The sequence below is a fragment of the Meleagris gallopavo genome, chromosome 2, assembly GCF_905368555.1.
Source record: "Meleagris gallopavo chromosome 2, MGAL_WU_HG_1.1, whole genome shotgun sequence".
Taxonomy (NCBI): Eukaryota; Metazoa; Chordata; class Aves; order Galliformes; family Phasianidae; genus Meleagris; species Meleagris gallopavo.
The window spans coordinates 54,326,246-54,345,105 of record NC_139405.1 but is presented as its reverse complement, the minus strand read 5'-3'; the positions used below and the strand labels follow the sequence as shown (position 1 = coordinate 54,345,105).

Genomic DNA, 18,860 nt, shown 5'->3' with positions numbered 1-18,860 from the left:
GCAACATGAGTATCTCTAATCTTCTGTTGTTTAGTGAAGGAAAAAAACCCAAAAAACTGCAACACCAACAAAATGACACACAGAAAGACTAATTTTGATTCCTTTTCTACAAGTATTAAAACACCTGCTTTTTCTGCATACACTGGAACTTGCTCTGCATACATGAGAAAAAAAAATTCTTTTATCTCTGTAGACAGAGAAAACAACAGTTCTGTAACTACTTGATCCATATTCTTAGCTACAGGTTTTTACTTTATTTAATTTACTTAGCTTTTTGGCCAAGAAATCTCTACACCTTTTTGTAGGAAAGACAGACAGAAGCAGCTTTATTGTTCACATTTGATCCAATAACTTGTTCTGCTGTTTGGGATGCACAACTGGCCTCTCATCATAACAGTTCACACTGCTCTAACCTCACCCAAGAATGGTAAAGTAAAGCTATCTTTCACTACAAAGTTCCTCGTTTTGAAAAATAATAATAAAGAGCCAAACCTCCTATTTAATGAGCAGCACCTTTAGCTGCTCCTATTCAATGCCATCTTTCTGTTTATACAGATGTGTTTTGCAGCTTTCGCAAGGGGATGAAAGGAGGGAAGGAGGAGAAACTCACAGAAATGGGCCCATGACTGTATCTCCTATGCAAAAGCTACTCCATCGTTTTGTGTCTTTTTTTCTCCCCACCTTCCTGCACCATTTTGCACAACCTTGTCCTCTGTGTTTATTTCCTACTAACAAATTTTTGTCACTCTATATGCATTTTGAAAACTGTAGCAGTTCTGTTTTTATAGCATGGCTTTCAAGTTATAAAGTAGTCCCTACCTCCCTGGAATTTCCTGTTTGATTTGGTAATTTGATGATTATGTTCCATTTTATTTTGAAAAATAACCAATTAATGGAATTATATCTACCTGAATTCTAACAGCCTAGAGGCTTGCCTTATTTTTTATCAATTCTTTGATCAAAGCCTTATAACAAAATGCTATCTGTGTTTGCATTCTTCAACAATTCTTTTTTATTACTTCAGACTTCCATTTCTACTTTGCACCATTATCTTGTTGCTGCAGAATTCCACTGCTTTTGCAGTGTAACTCCATAAGTTAGTAATTCCGACAAACTCATTTTCCAAACATATCAGTGATACAACATATTAAACACCAGCCTTCCACATCCCACTTCTGTCAGGAATTGAGGTACAATGGGTGGTCTCAGCTTATATCCACAGTTCATTCACCTCCCAGTTCCTCCACAGCCCAGCATCCCTATTTTTGCCTAAATCCACAACTCCCAGGAGGAAAAGTCTGCAAATTAAGCTCAGGAATAAAAAGAGGAGAGATTCCTGCAATCACTGGAGCAAACAGAGACAAGTGTGTATGTACAGTAATGAGTTATCAATGTCAGCACTCCTTTATTTCCAGGAATGCTAAGTTTCACTTAATCAAATGCATCAATAATATATATAAGACATAATTCAATATCATAACTTGATTTGGAGATTATTAAAGAACTTTCCACTCAACCCACTTTCCAGATAAGCCTGATATGACAGCCACAATTTAAACTAAAGACAGTGGCAGACATCAGGTCGAGTGACAATATTATGACCAGTTCATGCAACGTGTATTGGGGCTGCCCTATCTGGAATTGGACCATCTGATGTGCAAGCATCCACCGATCTGACCCCTCCATTTCCAGGATATAGGCTGGCTTCCACCCCTGCACATTATCTCCAGAGCCCTACATGCCAGACACCCCAGACAAAAAAAAAAAAAAAAAAAAAAAAGAAAAAACTAACCACAAAATCCAAACCATCAACCCAACCTAAAAAACAAACCAAACACACATACACAAAAAAAAAAAATCACTGCTGCTGCTATCACCTGGGATACAGAAGGAAGGGAAAAGCTACATCTCTGTGCAAGGACTGGGAGCTGTCAACTCCACAAAGGAAAATATGGATTAGGATCAGGCATTGCACAGAGAACACATGACAGCACCAAGCCAGCATTAAATGCCAGGCTACTTTTAGGTATGTTAAGTAGCACTTACCGTAGCAAAATAAAAAGGAAAAAAAAAAAAAAAAAGAATTCTGTATTAATGAATCAAATGCATTTTCTTTTATTAGTTTTATGACTCAAAGGTAGCTGACAGGAAACAAAAAGGACAGCTAGATGGCATAACCCACAGCCTATAGCAGAACAGCTCTGCCTGTAAACTTACAGAGTAAATGCACCAGGCAACCACTGAAGAGAAAAAACAGGAAAACCAAACGAGAAAGCAAAAAAGCATCCACATCCAAAACAGCAATTTTATTATTATTTAATTTTTTTTGTTGTTTAGCTCAGTCACCAAAAAATAAACCAAATAGAAATAATAGGAAAAACAAAACACAATACTCTTGCTTTCATGCTCTGCATGTACGAACTTGAATAACTAAAAAGATTAAGAGTTACAAAAAGCTCTGCTAATTCCCCTTGGCGAGTAGCTCCTCACACAGAGCTTTCTCACAGCAGAACATCCTTCTCCAGTTGTCTTGCCTAGGGCAGCAGAAGAAAAGGAAACATTCTCATAGCAAAGTTGCTACAACACAACATCCCAAACCCAAAAGTAGCAGCTGTTTTCGCAACCAGTCCTTAGCTTATATAAAAGATTTCATTACAGATAGGCAGGTTCCTTCCTGTTCCGCATATTGCCATCCTCAGCATCTCATTTTAGTCTCGTAAATTCAAAGTTAAAATTAATTAAACTGACTGAACGATGTTGTTAGCAAGTATATACCTACACTACATACAAGGAGTATGGCTACTTAGAGCGAAACAGTCAGTAAAGAATTATGCAGAAAATCAGAAGATGGTAACCCATTCAAATTTCTCATGCTTTTGAAAGAGAATAGAGACATATCAACAAAACAGAGTCCTTTTTTGTATTACAAAACATGCCAAAATAACTTGGCTGCTCAACTATCAATGACTGCATAAAGCCTTCCCCTTGGAAATGCATCCTAGAAAATCAAAGTCAAAAGATCAGTGTACTTAGGTTACCCTTCCCCAACCTGCACATCATGTTAGGCTCTTTGAAATTAATCAGGAAACAAAAGCAAACAGGGAAAAAGACTACACGCATCCCCTGGCTAGACATAACAATGCTTTCCAGTTTCTAGTCAGGAAGCCATTTAAAAAAATTATTTCTGGAAATACAAAGTGTGAGCCGCTTACCTATTTCATCCATTATATTCAGTACTGTACATTCATTTGCACTGCAGACATCTACTGCGAGTCCATAGCATGATCCATATCACCTCACACGCACAACTTCACTCGGTCTCCCATCCTACATTAAAGAAATTCAGGCAATTTCTTCAAGAAAATTCTCTTCAGGAATTTATGCAAGACAGGAGGAAGAAGGAGGAGATGATGAAGAAAAAGTGCAGCTTGGGGAAGTGTAAAAACACATACCATTAAAATAGACTTCAGAGGTCAAATCTGACCCACTCTCTCCGTTTCTGGCCCAACATCTAACCAAAATGGAGTTTGTCACATCCACAGCATCATGAGATTATATACAGGAGCAGGGAGGGGGAGAAGTCTGCAGAGCCCTTCCCTGCATTCTGCGTCAATAGATTTGGGCTTAGCCTATGCTAAGCTGCTCAAGGCACCGGTTATTGGTGCTGGCAGCTGTCTACCACACTGCCCCACTTCCTACTGCAAAGCACCCAGCTTGCAGGGAGGCCTTGGGCAGCCAGTTCCAGCCTGCCTCCAAGGGAAGTAGGGCAGCAGATCCTCCATGTTGCCCTGCACGGTCCTTCAGTCATTTAAAATAGCCCTTGCAATTTCAAGCAGCTTGGAGCAATAGACTGTTTCACAATAGCACTAAAAAATCCAAGATGTATTTCAAGATAGAGAAAATAGACTGAGATGGAGTCTTGGTTTGAGTGAAGGATTTTTGCACATGTACACAAGATTTTAGTATTGCGACATTATGTAATTTAGTACTAGTGTAGGCATAGTTAATTGACATGCTTCTACTGTCTTGATAACCAATGAGCCTTTTCAACAAGCACAGTTGCTTTGCTCATTATAACAAATCAGCAACTCGTAAATAATGGATATATTTCTTCAATCTAGGGGAAAAAATATTTAAAAAGCTAACAGCTTTCAATATGACTTCAGGAAAACCCCAGAAGTTATGGCATTGTCCTGCCACTTCAGCCAACCTTCAGGCTACAACTGGCGAGCAAGCCTGGAAATTGGGTTTCATGCCTGGTCCTTGCAGAGCATTCCAACCAGCTGCAGCCAGTGATGATCCCTGGAGCACAAACCCCACCTCACCTGTAACAGCTTGGATCCAGACCTTTACCTGGAAGTGTTTCTGTTCTCAGCTCTCTTTAGCATCTCATTTATTCACACTACTGCTGCTCTGATGCAAGCATTCTCCTTCTGCCCCACAACTGATACAACTGGGCCCAAGTTCTGGCTGGGGGACCCAGCTACTTCATGACAGAAATGAGAAATAAGGATGTACAGCCCTTCCTGTGAAATTCTGAGCCTGAAGCATCTTGGGTTTATGGAATATTAGAGAGGCAGACTGATAAACACTCTGCTTTGAGTTTGCAACTCAAATTACAGAGTGTAAACATCAATTATTTTTGATTATTTATGTGGAAGACTAACTGTAATTAATTCAAACAACCTTGCTCCAATGATGAGCAGGTAACTTGCTCTGCAAATAGTCCCCTTGAAGTAATGTATTAAAGGATGGAAAACAAACAAAAATATTTAAAAGAAAATACCACAAGCAACATGTCCAAATAAAAAAAAAAAGGATATATATATATCAATTGTTAGTGACTGTAAAACAGAATTAAAAGCCTAAAGAGAGAGCAGGTTAAACCAAGCTTTTGCTACAGTACTTCTAAAAATAAAAAGCTGTGTTTGTGTATTCTGATACATTCACATTGCAGTTAAGATCACAAGGTTGTAAAAGCTATTCTCTTACGGACACGTAGGGTAAATTAACTTGCTAATTCACCCTCTAATGCACAGTCCACTGAGCACACAATTACATAAAAAAAGAAAATGAAATTTCATGCAGTCAGGCAGATTAATTTGTTTTGTAACAGAACATAGCTTTTTTTCTTTTTTTCTGTTGATACTGATATGTATTTATATATATTTTATTTAAACCATACCCCATCGCTCATCCTTAAATCAGTCACATGCACAGCACGTATGTACTGAGCATATGCCATCCTTCCTAGCACTGCCAGACAAAAGCTACACTGCCAAAAATAGCCACACAGTGTGCTAGAACTGCTGCAGACTGCCCTAGATACATCCAGGCCAGGAAGATGGAGCAGCCCTGCTGCAAGGAAGGGTTAGGCACTAACCTTCATAATGGGCCAGGGCTGAAAAGAGGGAGCAAGATGAATTTCCATCTTTGAAGTTAATTTTTAATAAACATGACTTAGCTGAGGTTAAAAAGGTTAGTCATCTGAAAGCCATTTCCACACAGAACTGAAATGCATGTGTGTATGCACAAAACATAACGGGAAAAAAGGTTAGAACAGAATTTCTGCAAAAAAGCCAGGTAAAGACAATGGTCGTTCTTTCTTTAAAATATCAGATTCAGCTTTACAAGAGTATGATCCTAAGCTTTGATGGATGTTTTCCTCATTTAGTGTCTTAATTATTATTTTTAAATGTGCTTTCTTACTATTTTCTCTTTCTGCAGATATGTGGAAAAGCTAACAGCTTTTGTTTTTTCTAAATCAGGTAAGAAGCTAGAAGAGCTAAACAAGTCATGGCTTGTGTAGGAAGCGCTCAGAGGGCTCAAAGATAAATACTGCACCTCAGAATGCCAGATAGACCCCTCAGTCCCTTGTCAAACATCAGGCTGATCCACAGTTTATGCTCACCATCATCCCAGGGCTCCACTGAGTATCAGAAGGCCTCAAACCAAAGGGGATGGGTGCCACAGCTCTGTGACAGCATGAGCAGAGGATGGCAGCCGGCTGCCCTAACACTGCATCTGCATCACCTCCTAGAGGAAGGGAGCTTGGTCTGGGCAAAGAGATTGTTGCCTGTATCAACCGACTGAGACAAAATGGATTTCCCCAGCTTAGCAGGGGATTGCCCTACAGGGACAGACAAGGCTTTACCTTCAGCCAGGTGAGTAGGAGAAAAGGAAAAGCAACCCCCACCTGCAGCCCACACCCCTAACTGGCCTGCCTGCAGGTAGGCCCTGCTACACATCTGCTGTTTCTTAAAGCACACAACAGTCTTCGGCACCCACATGCTAAAGGTCGACCTCTAAAGTGTAAACATTAACTTACATTATCAGTTTTTATCTCATCCTTATGAAAGGCTTCGTATGATGTCAGTACTGTATTTCTTTAGTGGGCAAGCTACCATTTTAATTCAATGCTGAACTTTCTAGAGTTACTTTTATGAAGGTTCAGCACATAAAAAATTATATAGACGTGAAGAAAAGGAAAGGGAAATCATCCACGTGGCTGGCAGGAGCTGATGCGCCGGTTGGTCTGCATTTTTTACATGGCTGTCATGTGCCTAGGGGATAACACATGCAAAAGAAAGAAGCTGCTTCAGCAAGAACCCATTTTCACAAAGAGAGAGACAGCGGGCTGGGAGAAAGATGCAAATGCCTGAAAGCCTGAGAACTCCTGAAAAATTCAAGCGTACACTGCGGCCTATCGTAGGATGGATAGCTTAAGCAGGTTGGCACTTAACGACATTAAAGCTGCCTGAGAGAAGAGTGTAACTCTCTCAGTGCTGTCGAACAGCAGAAGCAAAACTGGTTTTGCAGAAGATTTCATCATCATTTATATTCTCTGGACTACCTCACCCTCGCTGGGGCTTTCATTACATTGAACACTGTCTAAGGAGTATGCCCTTAAATTTAAATATTAAAAGAAAAATACACTATTACAACAGTGTTTTTCAGGTCTTAACAAAGACTTTCACACCATCTCCTTTTAAAGCAGTACAAAATGTTCCAGCAATAATATATTAAAAACATTGTAAATGTGGAAAATAATATCTGTCCGTGTTTTCTCCGCATTTCAGTCTACTAATACTAATCAGAAGACACTGATATAGAATTATTTTGGCATAGTATTTAGGAGCTTGGTCCCCCATTCCTCAAGTCTGGAGCACATATTTGTGGGCTACAGCATAATCCTGTAAAACTAACTTTGAAAATAAAAGTATCACAATTTCCTTTGTCTTTAATGTCTCCAGAACAAGTTAGTCCATCAGTTACCTAGCATACATGTACTGGTTTATGTAGTATTTTTTTTTCCATTATTTACATGTCAAAACATGAATGGATAGATATTTTTGATTTCTTAATTTCTGGTAACAAGGAGCAATCAAATACACAGGATCTGAAACTCTACTGACCAGACATACGCTTCTACTGTAGGTCCTCAAAAGTTCTTGAGTGTATTAACAGAAAACAACTCCTGAGAATCTGAACAAGTCAGTCACATTTTTTCTCACCAGTCCCATCCATATTACTAGTAAGAACATAAACTAATTTTTACTCTGCAGAAGTCAATATTCATTGTGGGATGAGAATAAATGAAAGTAAAGTCTCCTTGACTGTACTTTGGCTTTGACTGTTGGCTTTGATCTTGGCTCACTGTGTGAATTCTGTCCTCCTTTTATCCTATTCCCTAGGATAAAAACAGTAGAGTTTTTGTTGATATTAATTTTAAAGGAGTCTGGGAATCTCTTCTCTCTATATGAATTTATCCTGGATAAATTTAAGGAAGTCTCCCTTCCCTGCATCACACAGGTCCACAAATTGCATGCACAAGGTGATGCCCTGATACTCTACTACTAGCAAGCTAGCATGTAAAATACCTGTGAGCTCAATTAAATCACAGCATCGGGACTCTTACCTTAAATCACTCCATAACCCCAAAGAGTATTTTCTGAAAAGAGCAGAATGTGATGACACAAGATGAAAAAGAACAAAGCAAAGATCCCTTCTGCCTTTTCCAAACTTTAATCACTTTCCAAGCTGGAAAGCTGTTGCAGAACAACCTGAACAAGACAAACTATAGCTGAAGCGGACAACAGCAGAGTAATTGGCTGGCAGCTGAAGGATAGCAGAAGCACTCCACAGTTCCTATTCCAGGAAGATGAACAATACATCTTTCTTCTAGTTCTCATAAGTCATTAGCCAAGAACAAGGCTTGCACATGACACACACAGTTTGAGAAGATTCATCAGATGCTCGAGAGGTTGCAGAGCTTCCCTCCATGAAAATCTTCAAAAAGTCCTACAATTGCAGGCTCCAGCAGCTAAAATTTTGTTTCAGTGGTGTTACTACTAGAAAGACATAAGACCTTCAGCTAACAGTTCAGGAGGTAGACTCTTTTCCTTAGGAAATATAAACCTTTTCCAAAACAAATTCTTACTGAAGTGTCATAAAATGTTACATGTGCACTACACTGCAGTATCCACTATCACAGACCCTTTTGAAACACTACCAGCTCACATTATAAGCAGCTCCCTACCTACATGCAACCACACACCCAAAAAGTCTTCTGAGAGAAAGGTGAGGAACCACACCTTGTGTGCTCATGCATCTTTCTCTAAGAAATTCTCCTTCCTCCTTGGAGACAAAATGCTGTAAAAGGAACAATCCCTTCATTTAGCAAAGTTGTATGTTTGGCAGCTCTGAGAAAAGAGCTCAGAATTGAAAAAAATCAGTGAATGTAGAGCCATGCTATCAAACACAACAATTATTAGCCTCTTGAAAAGAGCCTGAATAGCCACGTGACAGTTAATTATTCTTCAATTCAGCAGCAGGGGAGGCACCTCTTTACTCTCCAAGACGTTATTTCAGACAGTACACTGCAGTTAAAGCCTGACCTTAAACAGCACCCTCATTAGCACAAGTTAAAAGGACTTCACACACACACACACACACACACACACACACACAGACAGACACACACACACACAGCACCATTATAAGAACGAAAGCAACACCTCAATGCCTCCTAAGCAAGCCAATAACTTTGGAGGCTAAATCATTATTAATAATTAAGACTTTAGAAGCCACACACTAAACAACTGAGTGTACTATGGTATCTGTGATACTACCTCTAAGGCATGGGCAAAAGGCACCAGTACAGCTGCTTTCAGCATTCTTTCAGTGTTTGAAAGTACTAGCTTTATAAATACTGGATGAAATTCACAATCCATCATTTTTAACACTTCCCTGACTTGTGATCCATTGTTGGCAACAAAATTAATGCAGCAGAGTTGAATCTAGTGCCAGGCCACCACAGCTTCAGCAGTGCAACAACTTGACAGTAGCGCTGCCCAACAACTTAGACGTTTACTGCCAATAGCATAAGAGCTGGCCCCAGGAACATGGACCTCGTCCAGTATGGTGCCTCTCCATTTTTTGTAAACGCAGCTTTGATCTTTGGGAATTCAAGCACAAGAAACTCTGGCGAGCTATATGGCAAGAAAACAGACGCTACCTCAAGACTGCAGATGCAAAGCCTAGGTAAATGACCATTTTGACAAAGAAACACAAAATCCTGCAGAAGCACAAACAACCCAATTCAAGTAGAAATAACATTTTTGCTTCGCAGTGCCTTTCTTCCTTGTGCCAGACACACGTCACTCACCTTGCAGAGCCCTGCCCTCTGCTGAGGTACTTCAGGCCTAAAGCCCTTGTTTGTCTGCAGTACCGCCTGCGATCTGGCCAACACACCTCAACCCCAGCTGCAGGGAGGGAGAATTCAGACCATTCTGTAAGTGCTCTGCTTCAGATTCCCGTTCTGCAGTTTGCATAGTAAGATAACAGTAAGTCCTCACACTCTGCAAAAAAAGATTTTTTAAAAAATGGAATCACTGCTTCCCATGCAAAATTATAACATTTTGAAGTTGTACTAGGTTGAGAAATGACTGAATGTGACGGCAGGACGTACAGACTGATTCATTAATTCAGAAGATAATGAGATCTGAGAATCTGATTCTGACGAGAACCTTCCACCAATTTCTTCAAGGTAGATTCAGGTACTACAGATACACCTGTTCTTGGAAGTTTTCTCATTCTTTGAAATGGATACTGTATGGTCACTTCTTTTCAAGCAAGAACTAGACAACTAATTATCTGCATGCAAAATGAAGTTCAGTACACAAAGCCAGAGAGACCAATAACTGGCGATAAGTAATTTCAGTGTATTACCAAGAGAAAAAAATAAGTGCTCTAAGCCTGAAAACAGGAGATTAATTCATTACTTCAAAGAGCTACCATAGGGAGAAAGTTGGCTGAGCCTTTTTAGTGGCTTTGCACAAACCTAACCTTACATCTTCTTGCCAAAAAGGATTTTAAAATTAACGTTCTTCATATCTAGCATCCCTTATGACAAACTCTGCACTACCCATAAGTCACACCCAGAAAGAATGGGATTACAGCAAATCATTTGCAGCTCACAGAAGATCAGGCTATTCAGTTACAATTATTCTAAGCAATACTATAAAGTCTTCAAGGTGACTAAGTCTCATTTTTGCTTATAATTTTTTAATACTCATTTTCAACTCCCTTTCCGATAAGGCCTCTAGAAATGTCTTTAAAGACTAGAGGAAAGGAGCCTGGATTTTAAGTGCTCATAAACTGAACTGCCCAACTCCTTTAATAAGTGGGCTTCAGCAGATACCACAAGATGTCTTACCCACTGTGAGAGTAAGACTACAAAATCCAGTGCTCACCTAGACGTGGAGTTAACTACTGCAGGCAGTAAAGGGTTTTTTTTCCAGACTCTTAGAAAGAAAGTATTTGACTTTTAACAGAGCAAAAACTGAATCTACAATCATGGTATGTGCACTTCATATTTTGTTATGCTACATTTGTGATCAAATCTACAATTGTAACCTCCTCCAACACTCTATCTGGCATTAGTAATCTCTCTACGTATCTCTTTATTAGGGACAGCAGAGCTTTAAAAGAAAAAAAATAAAAGAGACACTCCCACATTGCCCCAATATCTAAGTGTTGTTTATCTAGAGAGGCAAAAAAATAAGAAAGGAAGAAAAGAAAAGCAAAGCTTATCTATTTTCTTCCTCTCATAATCAGATTTCAAGTACTTAAATGTTTGTCAGTGACAGCTTGCAATGTATGCAGGTGCAGGGGTGTGCCCCAGCTGCACAAAGGCAGGTCCAAGGAGAAAGGCTTTCCAAGGAAAGAAAAGGAGAGAGAAGACAGCTTTTACCCTAAGCACCTCCCCACAGTCCTGTGTTCTATTTTACCACAAAAGCCAGGACTAGAAACATTGGCCCAGGAGCAATCTTTGCTTTTGGGAAGCAAAAGATGTCACCCCAGAAGACACCAGGGCATATCATGTCCAAGTGGCCCTTTAAAACAGAGCTACTCTGCAGCACCAGTGCCTGAGCAGCTTGAGCCTGCTCCAGCCCATGGTAACTCTCACCCAAGCAGGTCACAGAGAGCACAGCATGAGGTAAGCAGCAGAAAAGGCCCCGCTGCTGACTGACATCAGCCTCAACACTTCATTTACTCAGCAGTGAGTTGTTTCCAACACAAATTAACAGTTCTTTCTGCAGAAAGCCCCAATTAATCTTGGAGGCATGTAGGACACCAAGATACTCATTTCCCCCATTTTATTCCCTCTCCTCTTTAAAAGCAAAGTATAAAACATTATCCAGCACTGCACTAATTTACAGCAGCTGAAAACAAAGATATTTGGAAAACAGCTTTAGTGCATACAATTGAGCAGTAGTATCTGTTATAAAACAGAAAAGCAAGATCCCACTGCATTTTTGCATGTAATGACCCAGGAGTGCCTAGCAGAGTGGAAGTCTATGCTCTGCCTATGGTAATTTCACTACATCTTTTAATACCTGCAAGTAGAAAAGTCTTCCCAAAAGGTTTATAGGCAAAACATTTTGTTTTCATCTTCTAAAAGGATATTTTGTGTCATATTTGTGTTATGCTACGTACATATGCTACATTTGTGTTCGGCTGTGTAAATTAAATAACATTAGAGGAAAAGGACAACCAAATAAGTTGAGTCAAAAGAAAAGAAGAAATTACAGTACAGTAAGTGCACTATCGTTCAATCAAAAGAAATCAAAGCTCTTTGACTGGCTGTTTTTCACAGAGTAATGTTCAATAATCCTTACTCAGCCTGAAACATTCAAGTCCGATGGGAAAGCTATCATTGTAATCACTGTTGTCAGGGCGTTCTATAGAAATTAATTTCCCCTCCCCAGAGAGGGAAGTAGTGATTGTTTCTGTAAAATCTTACTAGATGCAATATTTGTCACAAGAATTTTTAAGTATAAAAGCACAAAAGGCAGTTATTGCAACACAGGTCTCAAAACGACTGTTAATCAGCACCTGGATTTCCAATAACCAGCCTCAGAAGATAGTTGTTTTAAAACTAAAAACATGCCTTCCTCAAGAGAAAAATGTGGCTCTATATGATGCACTGTAGCTTTATTATAGTTACAGCAGCCTCCTTCTTCAGTGTACTTTCATACTACTTCAGTACCCAAGTGAGCAGGTCAGGTGTGATGGAGAACGGTAAAGAACAGTGAAGAAGAAAAGTTTCAAAACAAGTAAAGAGGCCCCCATATGGATACATGCTACAGAAGGTTTTGTATATAGGGGAAAAGAAAGAAAATCAAAAGTTTTACTTTGAATGACAGCTGTTGGATCCTGCTGACTCTGTACAGCATCCCGTTTATTAGTACGCAGTAACTCTACCAACTAACTTCAGCTATTCTACTGCATCATTTCTGTTAAATAAACTGCAGTGGAAAGCCTAGCTGCTCTGTAGCTAATCTTGAGTGACAGTGAGCATCTGACACGTGGATTAGAGCAGCAATCCAGGTAACTCTTGGCGACAGCGACACTCACAAAAACTCCCTGAACACAAACTGGCAGACATTTTGTTAATTAAACACAAGAATAACTTGGCAAATAAGAAGCCTAGCAAAAAAGTAAATAAATACTTCATGCAGTATTTCAGAAGAGGCAGTGTAAGAACATACTGAAATGCTGATAACCCAGGCATAACATCAGGCACGTACTGCTTGGTCTGCAGCCTGATTCTACTGCCAATACCTCACTCAGCAGCTGGTTGTTGCTGTCCTTTTCTGGTTTGCAGATGGCAGCTGCCATCTGCTTTTTCTTCACCCACTCCTCTCTTACTTTGCATTTCAGACTGCAACTAAACACAGTAGGGTAAAGTACAAGGGCTGCTCTGAAAGCAATGCCTCTTATTTTATTTTGTTGGCTCATGATGTCAGAAGCAGATGTTGGTGATACGGCAGTAGAGGTTGAGTCTTCCTATCAATATTCTGTTACATGTTGTTGCTGTGCAACAGATGGCAGCAGAGGAGCAGTCTGACAGAATGGCGTCTGACATGGAAACGCGTATGAATCAAAGCTGTGTCACTGAATCCCTCCATGTGGAAACAATGGCACCCACTGACATTCATTGATGCTTGCTTAAAGTTTACGGAGACCAAACAGTGGATGTGAGTACAGTGAGGCTATGGGCGGTGCGTTTCAGCAGCGGTGACCTCTGGTGCAGATTTTTACAAGTGTGGCATGCAAACTCTTGTTCATCGCTGGTGAAAATACATAGCCAGTGGTGATGACTTGGAAAACAGTGTTTTGTAGCTCAGAATTTGCTTTATCAAATAGTGTTGTTATAGTCTTTGTATCTGATGTAGTTTCCATGGAAATAAATTCACAAACAGAGAAGGACTGGTGAGAGATATGGAGGTTGGGAGCTGCCTTGAGCAGAGTCACCACAAAATGGTAGAGTTCTCAATTCTTAAGTCAGGAGGGGTGGGGGCAGCAAAACTGCTACCTTGGACTTCCAGAGGGCAGGCTTCAAACTACTCAGGACACTCATAGGGAGGGTCCCATGGGATTCAGTCCTGAAGGGTAAAGGGGTCCAGGAAGGTTCCTTAAGAAGGAAATCTTAGAGGCACTGGAGCAGGCAGCAGTCCCCTTGTACCTTAACAATAAGCTGGGGGGAAGATGACCAATGTAGATGAACAGGGAACTTTTTCTGAGACTTCAGGAGAAAAAGAGAATCTAGCTCGTGGAAGAAGGGATGGACAACTCGGAGAGATTACAAAGAAGTTGTTTGGATATGCAGGGAGAAAATTAGAAAGGTAAAAGCCCAGCTTGAACTCAACTCGGCCTTTGAGTAAAAGAAAACAAAAACAACCTTTTTCTAAACATATTAACAGAAAAAGGAGGGCTTAAGGAGAATCTCTATCCTTTACTGGATGCAGCGAGAAAGGAATGTGCCCACTGAGGATAAGGAAAAGGCTGAGGTTCTCAATGCCATCTTTACAATTGCCTTTAAAAGTCAGATCAGTTATCTTCAGGTACTCTACCCCTTGACCTGGAAGTCTGGGATGGGGAACGGAATAAACCCCTCACAATTCAGGTGGAGATAGTTAGAGACCTACTACTCCACCTGGACTGTCACAAGTCCAGGGGGCCAGATGGGATCCACCTGAGAGTGCTGAGAGAGCTGATTGCCAAGCTCCATTCCACCATTCACACAGTCCCAGAGGACTGGAGGCTTGCCAAGGTGACTCCCATCTACAAGAAGGGTCATAAGGAGGACCTAGGGAACTACAGAGCCTTCAGCCTGTCCTCAGTGCCAGAAGAGATTACGGAGCAGATCATCTTAAGTGAGGCCACATGGCACATGTAGAAGAACCAGGGGATAAGGCCCAGCCAGCAGGGGTTCATGAAGGGCAGATCCTGCTTGACCAACCTGATCTCCTTCTACAAGCAAGTGACCTGCCCGCTGGATGAGGGAAGGGCTGTTGACATAGTCTACCTAGCCTTGAGCAAAACCTTTGACACCATCTCCCAAAGTATTCTCCCAGAGAAGCTGGCAGCCTGTGGCTTGGGCAGGTACGCTCTCTGCTGGGTAAAGAACTGGCTGGATGGCCAGGCCCAGAGAACAGTGGTGAATGCAGTAAAAACTAGCTGACGACTGCTCACAAGTGGTGTTTTCCAGGGGGCTGTACCTGTCCTGTTTAGTATCTGACTTGGATGAGGGCACTGAGTGCACTCTAGGTAAGTTTGCAGATGACACCAACTTGGGAGGAAATGTTGATCTGCTTGGAGGTAAGGAAGGCCATATAGAGGGATCAGGACAGGCTGGATAGCTGGGCTGAGGCCAATAGGATGAAGTTCAACAGGACTAAGTGTTGGGTCCTGCACTTTGGCCACAACTACTCCTGGCAACACTACAGGCTTGGGGGCAGAGTGGCTGGAAGACTGTGGAAGAAATGGACCTGGGTATATTGGTCAACGTTTGACTGAACATGAGCCAGCAATGTGCCCAGGTGGTCAAAAAGGTCAATGGCATCCTGGCTTGTATCAGAAACAGTGCTGCCAGCAGGAAGCAATCATCCCTCTGCACTCAGCACTGGTAAGGCTGCACCTCAAGCACTGTGTTCAGACTTTGGGCCCCACACTACAAGAAAGACATCAAGGCCCTGGAGCACGTTCAGAGAAGGGCAACAAAGCTGGTGAGGGGTCTGGAGCACAAGTCTTATGAGGGAGCAGCTTGAGGCAAGTGTGATTATTTAGTCTGGAGAAGAGGAAATTCAGGGGAGACATTATTGCTCCCTGCAACTACCTGAAGGGAGGGTGTGGTGATGTGAGGGTTGGCCTCTTTTCCCATGTAACTAGCAATAAGACTAGAGGGAATGGCCTCAAGCTGTGCCAGAGAGATTCAGGTTTGATGTTTGGAAAAACTTCTCCCAAAGACTGGTAAGGTGCTGGAATGGGCTGCCCAGGGAGATGGTGGAGTCACTGTCTGTGGAGGTGTTCAAGAAACTACAAGATGTTGTACTGAAGGACATGATTTAGTAGGAAATATAGGTAGTAGGTAGACTGTTGAACTGAATGATCTTTCTTTTCCAATCTTGGTGATTCTATGATTCTATGAAATAGGAGCTTTACTTTCACAGCAACTAACAAAGACAGCTGCAGAAGCACTTCTTACAAACTTTACTATTTCTTATTCCTCTGCTGCAGGGAATGATGAGATCAACAGGCATTGTTTGTTTTTTTTGTTGCTGGTTCGTTTTTTTTTTTTCCTAGCAAAAAGGAAAGCACATTAAACATTAACGTATTGTTGTCTACAGTTTGTGTGGACTGCCAGTTTAGGATACAGTGTGCATTCTCACTCAACAGTTCCCAAAGAAACAGCAGTTACAGTCAGGAGCAATAGCAGGCAAGAAGGTTCAGCAGATTGTTTCCTATCATGCTGTCACTGCTGCACTCAGAAGTTAAACAAGCGCTAATTCCACTGACATCATACCTGTGCGCCCTCAAAAACAGCTCAGACATGTTTAAACTCATTCACAGTGAATTCTCAGTTTGGCATATGATCCGAAGTTTAGTATTGTAATATTCATTAGTGCATTAGTCAGCATGCAGGCAATGAGGAAATTGACTTTGAAAAAGGGAAAGAAAAAAAAACAAACCACTAAAATTGGCTGCATAAAAGAATGATTTCTCATGTCAAGGGTGGGTAACTGGATAAACCTGCATTTCCAAAGCAGCTTTCTGAAAAGCTTTCTGAAGCAGAACTGAGAAACAGGATAGCTTTGTACAGTAAGACAGAACAGTGTGAATCAAGTTTAGTCAGTCATTACTTAATACAACTTGCTTGTGCAGGAGTTTAAAGGAAAGCTGAAAATTATTTGGAACTGAAAGAAAAACTTGGCATTCCAGCAAACTTAACAGTACATTTTAGGATGTTATGAGATTTTTAATTGGTTGAAAACAGGACTCTTCACTGGACCTTCTTACAAGTCAGATGGTCTCAGCTCTAGACATCAGCACCACAATCATACTCCCATTAATTAAATCATACTTCCAAAAATAACATTTCTGAATTGTGTTACTCTGCTTCCTCACTCCTTTTCCTCATCTTCTCTCAGCACAAAGGCAATACAAATTATCCTTTACACATTCTGTATCATCTGCTATCCTCAGATACTTCAGAAAAATCCTTGTTCCTGACAAGCAGAGAAAGAGCACATCTCTAGTACCACATAAGATGCAATAGGAGGTGGCTATGACACAGGGCTGCACAAAGTCTCTCACAAAGACAAAACTTCACTAGCTGGAGTATTTTTCCCAGCTGCAATGGGAAATGCAATGGCCTCAGTCTTGCTCTACAGCCTTCCAATGCTAAACAGAAGTCAACAGCCAATCACATCTGCACCTAGCACAGTAGACTGCAGGAAGACAGTTCTTCCTGCATCTGCTCCAGGTGTAGGAGGATGATCCAGAAGAAAACATTGTAAAAGTCAGCCTCCATGTGACAGAGTACACCAACCAGTTGTTATGGTTGGAGATTGAAGCTACAGCAGTACCAAACAAGAAAAATAAAGACTGGTTGCCAGTTACCTGACCTTCAGATCTCAAATTAACTCCACAAGTGCATCAATGAGTTCCTTCCTGGACTTTGAGTATTTCCTTGAGTACTTCTCCTGAGTTCTTGAGGTTTCCAAGTAACTCAGCTCCACAGCAGATCAACTCTTCAGTTCCTTTTCTAAATTGATCTTAAATTTAGCCTCCAAAAAGACATTCCTGGAAATTATTTACTGGGATTGAGGAAAAACTGTAAATCTATGGCTTCTAATGGGATATTCCTGCTTTCCCTGCAGCCAGCTGTGCAGACAGTAGTATCAGAACAGGAGAGCATCAGCTGAAGGATGCACCAATCCTATATATCGCCTATAACCTGCAGTCTCTGCCACTTTCCACAGCACGCTTCCCACCGGTCTCAGTCACTCATGCTGGATTTGCTCAGAACTCTTGACTCCATACCCATTTTCTCCCTGTTGACATCTGCACAGATATGCTCTACAGATTAGAAGACTACTGATATGAACTCAAAATACAAAAGCATGGCTAATCTCTTAGAAAAAGTGTGTTGCTTCTACAAAGCTAAAGAGCAAACCTAGGAAGGCCAGAAGAAACTCACAAGTACTTCAAGGCGCAATTATTCAACTTCCTGCTTTTGGAGACACAGCTATGAGGCTGACATGCATTATTATACAAGGAGGCTTCAACAGCTCTGGAGTAATTAGAAGATACTCTACTTCCCCCCTCCAGGTACAAAGATATGAACCCTTCCTTCCTGGAAAAACTGGCACCCAGGTGGAGTTACAGCGACCTGCACGTTGTTTGTTCTATCCATTAGCTGTGAGTTAATAATTTAAAGCAGAAATAGAAGCTAGCATTCAAGTACTTCTCTGAAACTGCTAGCAAAAAATAATTTAAACAATCTGCATGCTATCCCTAGTAATTCCTATACTGAGTTCAACTAAGCAGTCATATCTACACATACAGATAAAGATGGGATCTGGGACAATGTGGATATTCAATGGCTGTCACACTCAAACTTACAAACCAGTGAGACAGGATGTTTCTGCAAAGTTTAGTAAACTTCATTCCACTCCTCTGAACAAGACAAATACTCAGCCTTAAGAAATGAAACACGAAAACTCAAACTCAAGTTTTAGAATACTCCCTAATTTCATTTCTGATGTTTAATAAGCAAAGGAATGCAGATGAAACATTGCCCATAGCCCCCTCCTCACCATCATGATACATGATACACACTGGACCCAAAGACATTAACATCCATCCCATATATCATTGTGGTGCAGGTGAAGTGCATATGAGTTCCAAGTGGTGTTTGGCTGCAAAACCAGTGCCTAGTGAAATGCATCTTCACACTGCATGAACATAGTTCATTAAAATAGATCAACTTGCATCAATCATCATAGCAC

General features: G+C 40.9%; 1 protein-coding gene across 8 annotated transcripts in view; it reads right to left on the bottom strand.

Moving 5' to 3' along the window:
* The window catches only part of MAP7 (microtubule associated protein 7), a 106,981-nt gene that overhangs the window by 72,403 nt on the left and 15,718 nt on the right, over window positions 1–18,860 (bottom strand). The window contains exon 1 of one of the 8 annotated variants that reach the window (XM_085217225.1): window positions 3,213–3,314. The exons of 6 other annotated variants lie outside the window; for them this stretch is intronic. In XM_085217225.1, the coding sequence (XP_085073351.1) occupies window positions 3,213–3,225 (13 nt within the window). In that variant the 5' untranslated portion in view covers window positions 3,226–3,314. Of the gene's footprint in view, window positions 1–3,212; window positions 3,315–18,860 lie in introns of those variants that run through there. One more of the 8 variants, XM_085217226.1, reaches the window with a different exon arrangement.